This window comes from Pelophylax lessonae (genome assembly GCF_965119305.1).
Source record: "Pelophylax lessonae genome assembly, chromosome: 1".
NCBI lineage: Eukaryota > Metazoa > Chordata > Amphibia > Anura > Ranidae > Pelophylax > Pelophylax lessonae.
In genome coordinates, this window is record NC_138768.1 from 253,431,869 (window position 1) to 253,447,989 (window position 16,121).

Consider the following 16,121-nt stretch of genomic DNA (forward strand, 5'->3'; position numbering starts at 1 on the left):
CATTTTTGTTGTTTTTTTTTTTTAACTAGTAATGACGGCGTCGCTTGTACACACAGCCTCAGTGTGTGCAAGTAAGGGAATTCAACCTCTGAAAAGTTCAAATCTTGCTGAGATTAAACAGTCCATGCATATACAGGAAAAAATATATAGGAAAATGATAATCTTTCCCGTAGCTAGTAAACGCAATAACTTTTGCGCAAACCAATCAAAATACGCTTATGCAATTTTTTTCACCAAGAATATGTAGCAGAAAACAAATTGGCCTAAAATGTTACATTATGATTTTTACATTTTTTTTGGGGGGGAATTTCATATAAAAAAATGTGAAAAATATTGTTATTTTTTCAAAATTGTCGCTCTTTTTTTGTTTATAGTGCAAAAAGTAAAAATCGCACAGGTGATCAAATACCACCAAAATAAAGCTCTATTTGTGGGGAAAAAAGGGACGTCTATTTCATTAGGGTACAGCGTCGCACGACCGCGCAATTGTCCGTTAAATTCACGCAGTGCCGAATCGCAAAATAGGCCCTGGTCTTTGAGCAGCCAAATCCTCCGGGGCTTAAGTGGTTAAAGAGGGATAGAACACACACAGACAGACAAATAAAAGGATGGAGATGCGTTTCTGGGTGGTACCATTATTTGCTGTGTTTCCTATATCTTCTGTTTTTGTGGTTTAGTCAGCGGCGGCTGCTTCTCCGAGACACTCCATTACCACACACATGGAAGGACCTGTGGACCATGGTGCATTTCCTTATTCCCGGCTTGTCTAGACCTTATTTGGATTTCCCTGTGAAGGATGGCAGTGACCAGGACCAAGAATATCGACATACCATTTCAATACGATTGCATCGGGTAATTAAAAAAAAAAACGCTGGTGACAAAAAATTTCATTTTCTCTGCTTTTCTTTGTAATGAACATAAAAAGAATAAAGTGCACCAACCTAAAGAACATTATCATAAACAAATTAGAACCACAGTGCAGCTGATACAGAATGCTGGCTAGTACCTGGGATTTTTTTCCCTCTATTTACCTGCACTGTTAGGAGAAGAGCTGATGATTTTAAAGTGGAACTTCCCCCAAAAAGGGGGAGTTCTGCTTTTCTTTTTCCTTCCCCCTCTTCTGCAACATTTGTATTATTTTTGTTTTGGTGGAGGTGGGTGAGAAGAGTGGTTATCTAGTTTTGACAGGTACCCGCTCCCACTTCTGCCCTGGTCTAGCGATTCGAGCAGAACTTCTCCTCCCTTGCTCCAACTATGAGGTTTTCCAGAATGCTGCAGGACCACTCGCATAGCGCAGTGGCAGCCAGCTGTGAAACCGCAAGCAGTCACAGCCAGCTGCCCACAGTTAAGATGCTGGCACCAGGGACCCGTAGACTAATGAAGAGTTGAAAGTGTTTTTATAATGCGCTAGGTTGGTCTTTTCTTCTCCTCAGTATGTTTTACAAGTATACTCTGTTTCGTGGGAGCAATAAGACCTAGTAGCACATTGGATCAAACTGTTTCTAACTAGCAGTATTATCTTCATGAACCAGTGACTAGAAGTATTGACACATCCCGTTTCTTGTGACATTTATGTCAAGGACAATAAATGCACAAAGTTAAGACTTTCAAGCAACTGGTTATTGAAAGAAGGTTTTACCTGAAGAGAAATACAAAATGATCTCACCCAAAACAATATTCTAGTTGTTTCTATATGTATTTTTTTAATGGATTATGGCTGTAATATCTTTTTTATGTTTTGTTAGTGCATATTATTTTTAGTAGTTATGCTATTCAGATTTAATGTTTTTCCAGTCCACTCAGCCATTTATATTGCGACGGACCAAAAGAGATGTGGAAAGACAGCTAAACAAGAAATTTGAGCATGTACTTAAGTGTCAATTATCAAACCGCCAAAAGGTCTTGTATGAAGATATCATGATGCAACCTGGGTAAGAAAGTTTCAGAGGCTTAGGCAGAAAACACATATGTTTTTTAATAACTATAATTTGAACCTCTTTTAGTATTAACAGTTTTTTTTATTCTTGGTCAGAACTCAGGATTCCCTAAAGGGTGGCCATTTTGTCAGTGTTCTTCACGTCCTGACACAGCTGCAAAGGATTTGTAACCATCCAGATCTGGTGGATCCACGGCCTTGGCAGTCGTCCTATGCATGTGAAGCTCTGCAATATGAAACTGCATCTTTAATATTGAAGGCTTTAGAATATGACCCATGGAAGGTGAGAAGATATTCACAGTGATTTGCTAACCACTTAAAGATCAAGCCTTTCTGACACTTTTTATTTAAAGGTTTAAATCTGTATTTCTCCATTGTTCAGTGACGGCGCAGTCTCTGTTCTTCATAACAGTAGGGTTATACTGCCCCCACAGGAGTAGGACACTAGGCAGAAAATAAGTTCTGGCTACGCCTATGGGCAGTTCCAGGAGGTATACTCCCCCTCTCTGCAATAGGATGTCAGTTTTAATCTGCCTAGTCAGGAGTAAGGACCTAGTTCCTTGCTGGGATCTGTGGTCCTGGCAAAAAGTTTTTTTCTAGTTAGTTTTTCTCTCCGGGTTTTTCTCCTGTGAGATCTACAACCAACTAAGCCGGATCTGGCCGACGGGCTGGATATATAGATCCAGTGGTCACCCCAGCCGGCCAGTGAGCGCGCTAGGTCGGACGTGACATAGCCCCACTGGACAGGGACTGGCCCTGCGAATTAAACGTCTCGTGGAAAGGGGTTCTGTCAGGAGATGGCGCCCGCCTTTTCCAGGTATGGTAAGTAATTGTTACCCCCTCTCTCCCTGGCGGATTTTGGGGTGGACGTGGGCCCCTTCCTAGGACGGTCGGACCCCCAAGATTCCGCTCTGTCCTGTCATGCGCCGCCCCCTTACCTGCGCCCCCCCCCTTACCTGTCCCCCCCCCCTCACCTCCCCCCACCTACTGGGGATATGGGGCGCTTGCAGCTAACCCTGGGGGCTGGGACCGGGCGTCATCCTGATGATGGGGGGGTGGTGCACCGCCAGCGACCGGACGACTCACCTGTCACTGCCAAGGCCCCCCCATCCTGTTGATCCCGTCCAGGAGGCTGGGGGGGGGTCTTGGGGGGGGGGCCGGGGCCCCCAGAAGCTCTGCAGGCCACATGGGGGCCTGCAGAGCTTCTGGTAGCCCATGTGCTGCATAGGATCGGCGGCTATGTTTCGGCAGCCCGGTGGCCATTTTACGGAGCATCCCCATTGAAAATTCAATGGTGGCCAAGTTGTTGGAGTCCATAGAGGCTTTTTTTTTTTTCTTGGGCGGTGGAGCCCCTCCCTATTCCCCGACAATCAAGATCGCTGCAGACACGTGCTTTACAGAAACCCTGGGCCTTCCTGGTGCGGTTGGTGAGTCTGGGGGGTCTCTCTCCCTGCTGAGGGTCTTCAGTGCTTGGTGCCTGACCTCTTGGGGGCGCTTTAGCGCGGTGGGATGTTCCTAAACAAAAAAGTATTTTCTCTTACGTCCTCCGACAGTCGCCGCCTCTTCATATTCGTCACAATGGGGTAATTGACCTTTCTCCGTAGGAGTAGCTAGGCAACAGAATATGTCAATATTAAAGCTTTTAACATATCCCACCCCCAGGGGGTGGTCCCCTCAGTCAATACCCTCCTGCTTCCTGTTCCATACCTCAGTTTCATTGACTAGCTGTTAGGAGTTAGCTGGCTGTTTCTGTGCTGGGGCATTTTGTCTCAGCCTTTATCTTCTTTTTGATTTTATTTGAGTTTTTTTCTCTTTCTTTACTTAGCTGTTACTTTTGTCACCATTAGTTTCTTCTGATGAAGAGGATCGTGCGGGCTGGGTCTCGGGCTGGCCCCCCTGGTCGCAGGTTGTGGGCCAGTGGCTTCCCAGCCTGCCATCGAGCGTTCAGTCAGGTATTTTTCCTGGCATATGTGAACGACCCATCCCTGTTCGCTGCAGGGATGCTATGGTGAGGTGGCTACCTCACTGGACGCCATGCGGTTTCGCACCGCAGTTCTACTGCGTCCTGGCTGCGACTCTCCCTGTCACATGTGCAGTGGCTTGATCGCTTGTGCAGGTTCCCCACGCCATTCAGAAGGTAAGTGTACTCTGTGTGGGGACCTGTCTGTTTAGTGGGTGTCAGTCTGGGACTGTGTAACCCTGCATGTCTGTTCACACTGTGGGGCTCCCTGTCTGGATGCTGCTGTGGGCTGCAAGGAGGGGGGCTGTGATACACTGTTCTGTGTTACTAACTGTGTGATTTCTCTGTGTGATATGCTATATGTTGTAGGGCATGCTGTGGTACATGTTTTGTGCAACATGCGGCGGCCGCTGCTGCGGTCCGCCATTTTAATGTTAACTACAGGCTTATGAGGGCTTCTTCTATAAGCTGGGAGCGGCGGTTTTGGCGCCAAACGCCGCCATTTTGGCGGCGATCGCTCCGGCCTCATGTAGCACTGCATTTACCTCCTCCCCCGGCGGCCATTTTCTTGTAGCCTTCCATAGGCTTTATAGGAGCGGCTTCTGGTGCATCACTTCCTTTTCCCTGGGCACACCGATCGATACAGCAGCAGCAGTGATCTCTCCAGGTTTTTATCCTCCTTAGTCCTGTGTCCTTGCCTAAGTTTGTAGTTTTCCCTGTGGGGGTCGACTTGTGCAGGTGTGTGTGAGCGGTGGGCTGTGCTCGCCGCGCTTTTAAAGGGGCAGTTACCCTTTTTTTCTCCTACACACTTCTGGGGGCATGGATTCTCAGGAAACCAAATTTCCTCCCCCTTTGCTGGGTGGACAAGGGGCTGCTGCGGTTTCCCCTGAGGGGGGCGATTTGGCCACAGTTGTGGCTAACCTGGCTGCTCAGGTGCAAATGCTTGTGGCTGCTCAATCCACTAAACGGCCCAGAGTTTCAATATCCTCTGATTCAGAGGGCGAAGGTGATGGGGCTGCTATGGCTGGGGTCCCCTTATCGGGGTCCCGTTCGTCCCTGGACTTTGCAGGGTCGGAGGGGGATGCAGAGGTTGAGGGGGTTGATGATTCTCCCCCTGGCTCGTCTCAAGAGCTTGCAATCATGGATGAATTGGTTGCTTCTATCAAACAAACGCTGCATTTACAGCATGAGCCGTTCTGGCTTCTTATGGGACACAGCGGAGGCGTAAAACATCGCAGGTTTTTCCTTGTACTGAGGATTTTCAGCGCGCTGTTAGTGAACAATGGCGCAATCTAAAGAAACCTTTTGCTGTGCCAAGTAGGTTCAAGCTGCGTTATCCCTTCACACCCGCCACTGATGAACGTTGGTGTGTGCCACCTCCGGTGGATCACGCGGTGGCGGTTTTGAATAAATCTACTGCGATTCCGGCAGAGGATACCCTGGTGTTTCGGGAACCTATGGACAGGAGACTGGAGTCTCTTGCCCGTCATACTCGGTTACCGGTTCCATGCTGAAAGCTATTTTTGCTTCCCTTATGGCAGCTCAGGCTGTCGCGGATTGGACGCAAGTACTCAGGCGCGTCCTGGTGCCTGATTCTGCCCCGCCGACGACTTTGGCAATGGTGGATCAGATCCATCAGGGGGTCATGTATTTGTGTGATGCGGAATTGGATGTAATTCCTTTGGCTGCTCGTGTGCACAGCGTGGCGGTGTTGACACGCCGTTTGATTTGGCTAAAATGTTGGTCTGTGGACCAATCGTCTCGCAAAACTTTGGCTAATTTGCCCTATTCGGGATCTCGTCTTTTTGGCGACTCACTGGATACGCTGATTAAGGGGATCTCTGGGGGTAAGAGCACACGCTCTTGCCCCAATCTCACAAGGCTAAGGGCGCTCAAGGTAAGAAGCATGCTTCGTTTAGGCCCCCTCAGGGGTCCTTTCGTGCCTTTTGGTCGCACTATAAGGGCAAACCCTTTAAGGGTCAAGGCTCCCAAAAGAAACCGTGGGCAGGTAAGCAGAAGTCTGGCCAGTCCGGATCCGCTGCCCATAACAACGCAGCCTGAAGGGACGCCCTCACCCAGTTCTGGGGTGGGGGGACGTTTGCTTGGTTTTCTTCAACCCTGGCTGGCCCGCGTTCGGGACAGGTGGGTTCAGGAGATTGTTCGATCCGGATACAAGATCGAGTTCCTGTCTCGGCCGGCGAACAGGTTTTTTCCCTCAAACCTTCAACTGTCTCCGGAGCGTTTGCGGGATCTGCACCTGGCGGTGCAGGACCTGCGGGCTCAGGGAGTGGTGGTTCTGGTGCCTCATCGGGACAGATTTCGGGGGTTTTATTCAAATCTGTTCACTGTGCCCAGAAAGGAGGGCAAGGTACGTCCAATTCTGGACTTGAAAGCTCTGAACCGCTTTGTGCGGGTTCGCAAGTTCCGCATGGAATCCCTGCGCTCGGTGGTGGCTGCTCTAGTTCCGGGAGAATTCATGGCCTCCATCGACTTGAAGGATGCGTACCTACACATCCCCATTTTTGAGGGTCACCAAAGGTACCTTCGTTTTGCCATTGCGGAGGATCATTATCAATTCGTGGCGTTACCCTTCGGTCCCGCTTCGGCTCCGCGGGTTTTCACCAAGGTGCTTGCACCGGTTCTGGCCTTACTGAGAACCCAGGGTATCTCAATCCTGGGGTATCTGGACGACATTCTGGTTCGGTCTGCGACCAGTCAGGGTCTGGTGAAGGACCTGTCCGTCACGATGCAAACTCTGCAGGAGTTTGGTTGGACGATAAACTTCCCAAAATCGACGCTGTGCCCGTCGGTTCGTCTTTCCTATCTGGGTATGATTCTGGATTCGGTTCAGGCAAGAGTCTTCCTACCGGAAGACAAGCTCAAAACGCTTCAGGACGAAGTCAGGTCCCTTCGGGACATTCCGTGCTCATCCCTCCGGACGGGCATGAGGTGTTTAGGTTTGATGGTCTCGGCTTTCGAGGCGATTCCCTTCGCCCAGTTTCACACGAGGGATCTCCAGGCGGAGATCCTGTCCAAGTGGGACGGGCGACCACAATCTCTGGATCTTCAGATATCGTTGAGTCCTCGCACGAGAAGCAATCTTCTGTGGTGGCTGCAGTCCCCGGCGGTGTCGGGGGGCAAGTCTTTTCGTCCGCTTTCGTGGACGGTGATCACCACGGATGCCAGCCTGTTGGGCTGGGGTGGTGTTCTGGGCGTTCTATCCGCCCAGGGAACTTGGTCGGAGGAGGAATCTTCCCTTCCGATCAACATTCTGGAATTGCGGGCAATAAATCTTTGCCTTCAACGCTGGACGGACAAGCTTCAGGGCTGTCCGCTTCGGGTTCAGACGGACAATGCCACAGCGGTGGCCTACATCAACCACCAAGGGGGCACCAGGAGTGCTCGAGCGGCTCGGGAAGTGGCCGACATTCTGTCTTGGGCCGAGACGCACGTCCCGGCGATAACGGCAGTTCACATTCCGGGGGTGGACAACTGGCAGGTGGATTATCTGAGCCGCCAGACTCTGGACCAGGGGGAATGGTCGCTCCACCCGGAGGTCTTCCAGATGTTGTGCGCGAAGTGGGGTCTTCCGGATGTGGACCTGTTCGCGTCTCGTCTGAACAACAAGGTGGGAAGGTTCGTGGCAAGGACGCGCGATCCTCGGGCAGACGCGTTAGTGGCTCAGTGGCATCAGTATCGGCTGGTGTATGCATTCCCACCAATTCAGTTGCTATCCCGGTTCCTTCGCAGGTTGTCCTCGGAACCAAAAACGGTGATTCTGGTGGCGCCAGACTGGCCTCGCCGGTCTTGGTACGCAGACCTCGTGAATCTGGCGGTCGACGCTCCATGGCGTCTGCCTCTTCGGGAAGATCTTCTGTCTCAAGGACCGATATTCCATCCTGCTTTACAGTCGCTGGCTTTGACGGCCTGGCTGTTGAGACCGAGGCCCTGAAGGATAGGGGTCTCTCTCCCGAGGTCATTCATACTTTGATCAATGCTAGAAAGGCCTCTTCGGGGCAAATATACTACCGTACTTGGAAGGCCTATTTTGCCTGGTGTGAGTCCAGGGGGTATTCCCCTCGTTCATACTCGGTTTCGAGAGTGTTGGCTTTCCTTCAAACGGGCGTGGACCAGCGTTTGGCGTTGGCCACGATTAAGGGTCAGATTTCTGCTCTGGCCTGTGGCGTCTAATTCTCTGGTTGGCACCTTTGTTCAAGGGGTGCAACACCTGGTCCCTCCTAGGAGGGAGCCTTTGCCTCCATGGGACTTGAACCTTGTTCTGTCCGTGTTACAACATGCTCCCTTTGAAAAGATCAGGGAGATCTCGTTGCCTCTGTTGTCCAAAAAGGTCGCCTTTTTGGTGGCGATCACTTCGGCTCGCAGAGTTTCGGAGCTGGCAGCTTTGTCCTGCAGGTCTCCGTATCTGGTGCTCCACTTGGATAAGGTGGTCTTGCGACCTAATCCTTCTTTTCTTCCGAAAAGGATTTCGGAATTTCACCTCAATGAGGACATTGTCTTGCCTTCGCTTTGCGCGGAGCCTAAGCATCCGAAGGAGGTGGCCTTACATTCCTTGGATGTTGTTAGGGCGATCAGGGTTTACCTGACTTCGACAAAATCCTTTCGCAAGACGGATTCTCTATTTGTTCTTCCTGAGGGACCTCGAAAGGGCATGGCGGCGTCGGCTTCTACCATCGCCAAATGGATCAGACAGACCATTGAGCAGGCATATGCTTTGAAGGGGAAGGTTCCTCCTATGCCTGTGAAGGCGCACTCCACTAGATCTCTGAGTAAGTCTTGGGCCTGTCATCATCGGGCTTCTGTGGCCCAGGTGTGTAAGGCGGCGACTTGGTCGTCCGTTCACACCTTCTCAAAGTTCTACAAAGTGGATGTTCAGTTATCGGCAGATGCTTCCTTTGGCCGCAAGGTTCTTAGTGTGGCAGTGCCTTAAGGTCCCTTGTTTTTGGGTCCTTGGCTGTTTGGGATGTTTTTATCCCTAGGTTATTTGTTCTTCCTGGGTTGTTGCTCCTGTTGAGCAAAGTTTTTTTTCATGCTGCCCAGCTGGTTTCCTTCCTTTGGTAAGGTTACTTTCTCTGATGTGGAGACTGCGTTGCCTTAGGCGCGGCTGCGTTTCCCACCCCTCATGTTTGCACTGCTTTGGGACGTCCCCATTGTGACGAATATGAAGAGGCGGCGACTGTCGGAGGACGTAAGAGAAAACGGAATTTTTGTAAAATCTTACCTGCAAAATTCCTTTCTCTGAGTCCTCCGACAGTCGCCGCCCCCGCCCCTCTTCTGGGGTTTGTTTATGTACTCTACTGCTATTCTACTGAAACTGAGGTATGGAACAGGAAGCAGGAGGGTATTGACTGAGGGGACCACCCCTGGGGGTGGGATATGTTAAAAGCTTTAATATTGACATATTCTGTTGCCTAGCTACTCCTACGGAGAAAGGTCAATTACCCCATTGTGACGAATATGAAGAGGCGGCGACTGTCGGAGGACTCAGAGAAAGGAATTTTACAGGTAAGATTTTACAAAAATTCAGTTTTTTTTTTTTTTTTCAAACTTTTTCTGCGGGTTCCCCTGGTGCGACATGGACCCTGTGCAACATGTTTCCCCACCTGACCCCCTCTCAGAGGCCACAGGGCCCTCCAGATTCCAGTCATCTATAGATGCACTGTCGGCGGTCCTGGAATCTTTTGTGTCCCAGGTGGAGGTGGCCTTTAAGGGCCAAAGTCCAAAAAAACACCCCCGCCTACCCCTGCCTCAACTGATGGGTCAGATTCTGAATCTTATTCAGCCACTGCAGGCGTGAGTCTTCCTGCCGGGTCTACTACCTCGCACCCTGTCTACTCTGATAGTGAGGATGACATCTCTGCCACCGCCCAAGAAAAGTCGCTGGTGGACACACAAGTTGTATCTGCATGTGAAACCCTAAAAATGAAGGACGCAGCTGCGACTAAGGCGCAGATTACCTTTGGCACTCACAAGCCATTTAGAGCGGCAAAGGTTTTCCCCTTTCCCCCGTATTTTGACAACATGGTCAAAAAAGAGTGGGACCGCCCAAAGTGTCCCCCTGGGTTGCCTAAGCGGATTGCTAGACGCTACCCCTTTGAGCCATCCCTTATAAAGAAGTGGACTGCGCCACCTACGGGGGACCCTCCGGTCTCCAGACTGAAAAAAGCTTGCATGATTCCAGTGGAGAATTCCCTGTCCTATAAGGATCTGACAGATAGAAAGGCAGAGTCTGTGGTCCGCAATATGTACTCCCTAGTGGGGCCTACACTATGACCGGTGTTTACTATTTCCCTTGTGTCACAAACCTTGACTGAATGGGCTAAATTACTATGCCGTGACCTGGAGGGGGAAAATCTCCCCCTGCCTTTGCGGAGCTGGTGGACCAGTTGATTCAGGGGCTGCAATTTCTTTGCGATGCCTCGCTGGATGTGGCTCCACTATTGGGGCGACTGTCGGTGTCGGCAGCGGTCGTTCGGTGTATACTTTGGCTAAAATGCTGGTCTGCGGATCAGACCTCCAAGAAGGCCTTGTCTGATCTACCTTTTTAAGGTGATCTCCTGTTTGGGGCTACCCTTGATGACATTATCAAAGGTCTTACAGGGGGTACCTTTCTCCCACAGGCTAACAAAGGGTAAGGACCCTTGTTGTAGACGGGGTCCCTCCTTTTCAGCACACAAAGTTTTTTTTTTTTGTCCCTTAGGGTCAATAGATAAGGGATCAAAGGCCTTCAAGGCCCTCTCGGGTGGCTCCAAGCAAGCCTGGACTGGCAAACAGAAATCCTTCAGCCTGAAGGTGCGCCCTCACCCGTATCTGGGGATGTCTTTGCTGGTTCCCGGACCTGTGGCTATCCTGGATACAAGACAAGTGGGTACACGTGGTCATACGGTCGGGTTACAAGATCGAGTTTCGATCCGTCCCTCCGGTGAGGTTCTTCCCTTCCAAAGTGCCACTGTCCACGGATCGCTTACCTGCTCTCTTTGGGGTGGTGCAGGACCTGTTACAACAAGGAGTAATAGTTCTGGTTCCGAATTTGGAATGTTTTCAGGGCTTTTACTCAAACCTGTTTACGGTCCCCAAGAAAGAAGGCAAGGTGCGTCCAATTCTGGACCTAAAACTGAATTGCTTAGTGCGAGTTGAAAAATTCAGGCTGGAATCAGTTCGCACGGTGGTGGCTTCCCTACATCAGGGGTATTTCCTGGCCTCCATAGACATGAAAGATACCTACCTTTCCATCCCAACATGTACAGGACATCAACAGTTTGTGTTTTGCCATGGGAAAGGTTCACTATCAGTCCTCGGGTCTTCACAAAGCTGTTTTCTCCGGTCCAAGCATTTTTACGCCAGCGGGGGATATCGGTACTGGGTTACCTGGACGATCTGCTTCTCCGTGCAGAGTCTCCCACGACGCTGGCGACAACCTTGGAGGTCACCATGAGAACTCTGGAGAAGTTAGGGTGGATTCTGAACCTTCAGAAGTCGTCCCTGGTCTTTTCTATGAGACTGGATTATCTGGGCCTGACATTGGACTCGTCAGGCCCAGGGTGTTTCTTCCTCTGGACAAACTCCAGACTGCGATCCAGGTATTGCTGTCCAGCAAATGGTCATCCCTTCAGACTTGTATGAGAGTTCTAAAACTGATGGTGTCGTCCTTCGAGGCAGTCTCTTTCGCTCAGTTCCACACGAGAATCCTGTCGTTCTCCCTATCTGGTGGTTCACAGGGCTAAAGCGGTGCTTTGTCTGGATCCGTCCTTCCATAAGAAGGTGGTTTCCAGTTTCCACTTTAATGAGGACTTTGTGCTACCCTCCTTGTGTCCTAAGCCTAAACATCCTAAGGAACTTGCACTGCATACTTTGGATGTGGTTCGGGCAATCGGTGTACCTGGTGACTACTGAGTCTTTTCGAAAGTCAGATTCCCTCTTTGTACTCACGGATAGACCAAAGAAAGGGCTGCCTGCGCCTGCTGCGACTATTTCCAGATTGATTAGACAAACAGTTGTGCAGGCTTATTCAATTAAGGGTCAGGTTCCACCTTTCCCTATTAGGACGCATTCTACTCGGGCGCTTAGTGCTTCCTGGGCCTTTCGCCATCAGGCATCTGTGGTTCAGGTTTGCAAGGCAGCTACCTGGTCGTCTGTTCATACCTTCACAAAGTTTGACAAGGTAGATGTGCTCAACAGAAAGCTGCAGAGGTTTGTGGCTCGGTCAAGGGATCCTATGGCGGACGCCATAGACCCGCTGGTGGCCCCGTGGGGTCAGTATCGTCTGATTTATTCCTTCCCGCCTCTCAAGCTTCTGCCAAGACTTCTACGCAGGATTGAGGCAGAAGGGATTCTGGTCATCTCAGTGGCCCCAGAGTGGCCTCGCCGGGCTTGGTACGCCGATCTGTTGCGGCTGGTTGCCGATGTTCCTTGGCAGCTTCCTCTAAGAGAGGATCTGCTGTTCCAAGGACCGATGTTCCCTCCTGCTTTACAGTCACTGGCTTTGACCGCTTGGCTGTTGAACGCCAGGTGCTGTATGATTGGGGTTTATCTGATTCGGTGATTCCCATGTTGTTGAAAGTTAGGAAATCTACCTCTAGGAAGATCTACCATCGTACGTGGAAGATGTACATTGCGTGATGTGGGTCTCTTGGGGTTCTTCCTCACTCCTTGGTGGCTCGGCCCGACATTTGGTTCCTCCAGTGCGGGCCCGTTGCCGCTGTGGGATCTTAATTTGGTGCTTTCTGCTCTACAGAAGCCTCCCTTTGAAAATATTCAGGAGATTCCTCTGCTTATGCTGTCCCAGAAGGTGGCCTTTTTAGTGACCATCACCTCTGCTTGCAGGGTGTCGGAACTGGTGGCATTATCCTGTAGTTTGCCTTACCCGATGATTCACAGGGATAAGGTGGTTCTTCACCCCTGTCCGAAGGTTGTCTGATTTTCATTTGAATGAAGACATTGTGTTGCTTTCCCTGTGTCCCAGGCCTAAACATTCGATTGAAGTTGCCTTGCATGCCTTGAATATGGTCCGGGCAAATAGGGTGTACCTGACCGCTCCGGAGTCTTTCAGGAAGTCGCACACTCTCGTTGTGCTCACGAATGGACCTCGAAAAGGGTTGTCGGCTTCCTCTTTGACCATTTCAAAATGGATCGGACAGACGGTGGTTCAGGCCTATTCCATCAGGGGTCAGATTTCTCCTTTCCCTGTCAAGACGCACTCTACTTGGGCGGTTAGTGCCTCCTGGGCTTTCCGTCATCCGGCATCAGTGACGCAGGTTTGCTAGATGCCCACCTGGTCGTTGGTGCGCACTTTTACTAGTTTTATAAAGTGGATGTGTTGGCATCTGCGGATGCTTCTTTTGGTCGCAAGGTTTGGCAGGCTGCTGTTTAAGAAGACCTGATCTTCTTTGAGGGTGTGTTGTTTGTTTTTGTTTTTTTTCAGGCGGGCTCCAGTTGTTTGGTTGAGCTCCTGTTGCTCCTGGTTGGCTAATGTTTAACCTGGGGAATTTTTCTGTTGTTCCCACCCCTCATGTTTAACACTGCTTTGGGACGTCCCAAAGGTTATGAAAATCAGGAGCTGTGTCTGTCAATGAACGAAAGAGAAAATAGGATTTTTGAACTACCGTAAAATCTATTTCTCTAATGTTCATTGATGGCCATAGCACCCACTCCTCTGTGTAGTTCTACCCTTCTCTTGACACTGCTTGTAACAGCAGAGAGGAGTATACCCCCTGGGACTGCCCATGGGTATAACCAGAATTATTTTCTGCCTAGTGTCCTACTCCTGTAGGGGTCAGTTTAATGCAGTGGTTATGAATATCAGAAGCTGTTTCCGTCAATGAAAATCGTAGAAATAGATTTTACGGCAAATCAAAAATCCCATTTCTCTTTCATTCATTGATGGACACAGCTCCAGAATCTTCTTGACCATTGGGTTATGCTGCCCTCTACAGGAGTAGGATACTAGGCAGGAAAAAACTTTACCACGCCTATGGGGCAGTCCCAGGAGATATACTCCCCCTCCCTGCTATAGGCACTGATTTTTTTTCTGCCTAGTCAGGAGTAAGGACCTGGTTTTGTTAAACTGCATTTATTGAGGTACAAGCTGCGACTTCTTGCTTAATGCTTTCAACTGTGGACACCCTAAATGACGCCGTGTCTTTGCCTTCCAGCACCTGACTTTCCACAGCCTGTAATGTTCTTGAAATTTTTAATTTTGTAGCAGAGGCTGCAAAAGATTTTTCCTCTCCTGCATTTTATGAAGAACAAGCTGTGGCTTCATGTTAAATGCTTTCTTCTGTGGACACACTAATTGTTGCAGTGCACGCTAGTCTTTGCCTCACAGCATCTGACTGCACAGCCTATAATGTTCTGCTCTAGAGAAATCATTTTCTTTTTCTAAACATTTATTTTTTCTCTGAAACCTATCATGACGTGACTGCTTACTGCCCTGGGCTGCCTAGCAGTTTATGGATTGGTTACCTTCTGTGTGTACGTTGGGGAAATTACCTGCACCCCACTATGTGGGACCAGCCTGTAATGTTTGCTTCAGGTACTGAATACTGCATTAGACATTCACCATGGCATGTAGTGCAGTGTGTTTAGTTAGCCGCAGGGTGTTGTGCCAGTCCAGGGCTGTTCTCCATTTCTAAGGTTCCCAGACCCTAAAGACCCCTTTGGGGGTATTCGCAGTGATGTGCGAAGCCTAGAGACCTCTAGTACGCCCAGCATCGTAGAGAAGTTAAAACAGGATTTCCCGATCTATTAATACCAGTTCCTGGCTTTTACTAAAACAACCTTCAGTGCCTAGCACATGTGGTTCTGTAGGCAAAGGCTTTGGGTTTTATTCAACTTATTGCGGCAACCCCTACCATTTGTCTCTAACGTTTTTGGTGCAATTTAAAATTGGCAGTTTTTCTTCTCCTATTCAGAAGGATGAGGGTACTACATCATGCCTCCTGGGTGACGCCTTTCAGACCTGACTTTTCTGCCAAAAATTAACACAGCATGTTGCTGCACGTCTGCTGCCATCTTCTACAGAGAAATAGCCACAGGAACATTGTCAGTGTCTACAGTGGCTCCTGTATTAGGACTCGCACAGCTCCATCCATTCAGCATTCTATAACCGTGAGCTGGTACAAAAGGGCCAAATAGCATGCATTACACAGACAGCCTACTGGAAACTAACCACTGCTCAGGGTGATAGCTGTTCCTTTGTCCACGAGCAATAGCCTGTTATGACACTGCTTCCGTTTTCTCTTTTGTTCATTGAGGAACACAGCTCCTGATCTTCTTAATCATTGGGTTATATTGCCCCCTGCAGTAGTAGATCACTAGGCAGAAAAAAAACTTCTGGCTACACCCATGGGCATTCCCAGGGGCTATACTCCCTCTCCCAGCTATAGTCACCTGGTGGGGGCTCGTGCCAGGGTCCCCCTCCCATCCTGCCTTGGCCTGTCCTTGAGACCTAGGGATCCCTCTTAGGTCCCTTAGAGCCTTGTGATGCCTCCATTTTCTCGTAGCCTTTGTGTATGACAGTGAAGCCCTCTGGGCAGCGATTTCGGCGGTAGGAGCCCCACCTCAACCCCTGGTTCTGACTCCTGGATTTTTTTGTTTCCTGATCGCCCCTCGTGCAGTGCAGGTTCTCCTGGTGGCTGTGTTGCCTGGTTTCTGCAGGGTGGTTAGTCTGGTGGGGTCCTCTCCTTCTCTACTGAGGATTGATTGGTGCTCTGTAACTTTCAACTGGGTGGTGCTGCCAGAGCGGTGGGGGTTGTCCCTTAGCAGTGTTTTACACTTTTTTGTGGGGTCACCCTGGTGACTCATGGAGTCTTTGGAGCACATATCCCCACCTAATCCCTTCTCTGGGGCTGCAGGGCCCTCCGGTCCCATTCATCCATTGATGCACTGACTGCCGTCCTGTAGTCCCTTGTGTCCCGGGTGGAAGTGGCTTTTGAGTGACGGGCTAGCATAAAGCGCCCCTGAATCTAAATCGGCCGCGGATGTGGGTCACCCTGCTGGGTCTGCAACCACGTGCCCTGAATCCTCAGATAGTGAGGAACATTCCTCCACTTCTGCAACCGCGCATGAAAAGGAGCTGGTGGATGCACTGATTGTATCTGTGCTTAAGAATTAAAGTTGGAAGACGCGGCTGCGGCGGAGGCGCAGGTTCCCTTGGGCACTCGCAAGCCATCCAGAGAGGCAAAGGTGTTCCCTTTCCCTTCCTATTTT

General features: G+C 50.0%; 1 protein-coding gene across 1 annotated transcript in view; it reads left to right on the forward strand.

Moving 5' to 3' along the window:
• Nucleotides 1–16,121, forward strand: part of LOC309562146 (E1A-binding protein p400-like) — a 305,609-nt gene that overhangs the window by 102,085 nt on the left and 187,403 nt on the right. Inside the window, exons 16-18 of the mRNA XM_082266271.1 lie at nucleotides 678–852; nucleotides 1,795–1,931; nucleotides 2,033–2,219. Of these exons, the coding sequence (XP_082122397.1) occupies nucleotides 678–852; nucleotides 1,795–1,931; nucleotides 2,033–2,219 (499 nt within the window). The remainder of the gene's footprint in view (nucleotides 1–677; nucleotides 853–1,794; nucleotides 1,932–2,032; nucleotides 2,220–16,121) is intronic.